The sequence below is a fragment of the Erigeron canadensis genome, chromosome 7 (genome assembly GCF_010389155.1).
Source record: "Erigeron canadensis isolate Cc75 chromosome 7, C_canadensis_v1, whole genome shotgun sequence".
NCBI classification, from domain to species: domain Eukaryota; kingdom Viridiplantae; phylum Streptophyta; class Magnoliopsida; order Asterales; family Asteraceae; genus Erigeron; species Erigeron canadensis.
Window position 1 is genome coordinate 24,013,490 of NC_057767.1, and position 1,732 is coordinate 24,015,221.

The following is a 1,732-nucleotide window of genomic DNA, read 5'->3' on the forward strand; positions in this document are numbered from 1 at the left end:
ATTTCCTTTTAATATTGTCTATGTAATCTGTTCAGTGTTTAAATAAGGAAAAATATACAAATAAATATAAACTCATACATCATATATATAAATTAAAGGTAAAAATGCAAATTTCGTCCCTATGGTCATTCGAAAAGCTAGTGTTTCATCCCTCCGTTAGTTTTTGATTTTTTTTATCCCTGTGGTGTGCTTTCGTCCCTGTCTCCGTTAAGTCTCCCCCGCATGCAAGTCACGTGAGGGGCAATTTCGTCTCATTCTTTTTTATTGGATTGTAGGTCTCGATATATAAACAATCACCGTCCCATTTTCCCCTTTTTTCATCCCCGTGCTCTCTCTCACTCCCACCCTTTCGAATTCCCCCCAAAAAACACACACACAAAACACCATGGAAAGACCACGATGGCGTAAAAGACAACCAGATGACGAAGATGATCTAAATCATATTTATGGTAAGTATTAATATAGGTTTTTCATAAAAAGAAGTATTTAGGGTTTTTTTTGTTATTTTTTTAGGGGTTTCGCAAAAAAAAGGGGTTATCATTTTTTGAATTCTTTTTTGTTTTTTCCTGCAGATGTTTACAAGGATCTTTTTACCATCTACGTTCATTATGATGGTAAGTTCACAAAAAACCCTAATAGAGTATGTCGATGGAAAGATTCAAGCTTTTGACTTTATTGAGCATGATATATTTTCTATGCATGACATGAATGATATGATTACAGAACTTGGGTATGATGGTATAATGTATTATCATTTTTTGCTTCCTGAAAAAGATTTAGATATTGGTCTTAGATGATAAGATTTAGATGTATTATCATTAGGAACTGATAAGGATATTATTAAGATGATAAGTTATGTTCCTAAGTTTCAAGAAATTAATGTGTATGTGGAACATGGGGTTACCACATTAAACGATCATTTTCTCCCCAAAACAGGGTGTATTATAGAGGAAATAGACTAGGTTTAGAAAACCATTGTTGATTGAGGGTCCTGGTGAACAGAGTAAGCAATCAATTAAAGAAACAATTGTGGAACAAAATGTAACAGAAAAAGCAATACCAAATGTCATGAATTTAGAACAGAATATGAATGTAGAACAGAATGTGGAAGGTTATGGCTCAAATGTAGAAGAGAATGAAGCAGATGAAGAAGAGAATGAAACTGAGGAACAAGAGAATGAAACAGATGAAAAAGAGAATGAAATTGAGGAACAAGAGAATGAAGCAGATGAAGAAGAGAATGAGAGAGCAGAACAGAGGAAGATGATAGTGAGGATGGTGATTTTGAACCAGAGAAAGAAAGAGATGTTGGGGATGATGACAATGAGGAGGATGAGCATGTAGGTGGTGGTGCAGCACTTGAGAAAGAAGGAGATGATGACTATGAAATTGACATGAAAGACTTTAAGTTTAACTTTGAGAAAGAAGTAAAATCCAGCGAGAAAAAAGAGTTTACTCCACAAATAGGTGAATTGGAGATGAATGAGGAGGTTGTGCCAATAGACTTTGATGACTTTGATAGTGGTCCTGATGAGGATACTGCAGATGGTGATAGAAAGAAGAAACTAAAACACTTGAGAAGGAAGCAAATTTATGACCCTAATATAGTGGTTAAAAGTAGATTCTATGTGTCCCAAGTGTTCAATTCAAAAAACCCAGTGAAAGCCATGATCAAACAGCATGCAATTGACACTAGGAGGGATATTAAGCTTGTAAAAGATGACAACGTGAG

The 1,732-nt window shown here is 34.8% G+C and overlaps 1 protein-coding gene across 1 annotated transcript; it reads left to right on the forward strand.

Moving 5' to 3' along the window:
- Positions 1-385: 385 nt before the first annotated feature.
- On the forward strand, positions 386-1,344 carry LOC122609131 (ring-infected erythrocyte surface antigen-like). Its single transcript, XM_043782190.1, has 5 exons — positions 386-449; positions 573-614; positions 724-738; positions 823-899; positions 1,003-1,344. The coding sequence occupies exons 1-5, from the start codon at positions 386-388 to the stop codon at positions 1,342-1,344; spliced, it is 540 nt and encodes a 179-aa protein (XP_043638125.1).
- The last annotated feature ends 388 nt before the right edge of the window (positions 1,345-1,732 follow it).

Bases quoted from the DNA above. Each gene is read 5' to 3' on its own strand.
- LOC122609131 (XM_043782190.1), top strand. From the start codon at position 386: ATGGAAAGACCACGATGGCGTAAAAGACAACCAGATGACGAAGATGAT. The intron at 450-572 runs GTAAGTATTAAT...TTTTTCCTGCAG, and splicing joins TGATCTAAATCATATTTATG to ATGTTTACAAGGATCTTTTT. The intron at 900-1,002 runs GTTACCACATTA...CCTGGTGAACAG, and splicing joins ATGTGTATGTGGAACATGGG to AGTAAGCAATCAATTAAAGA.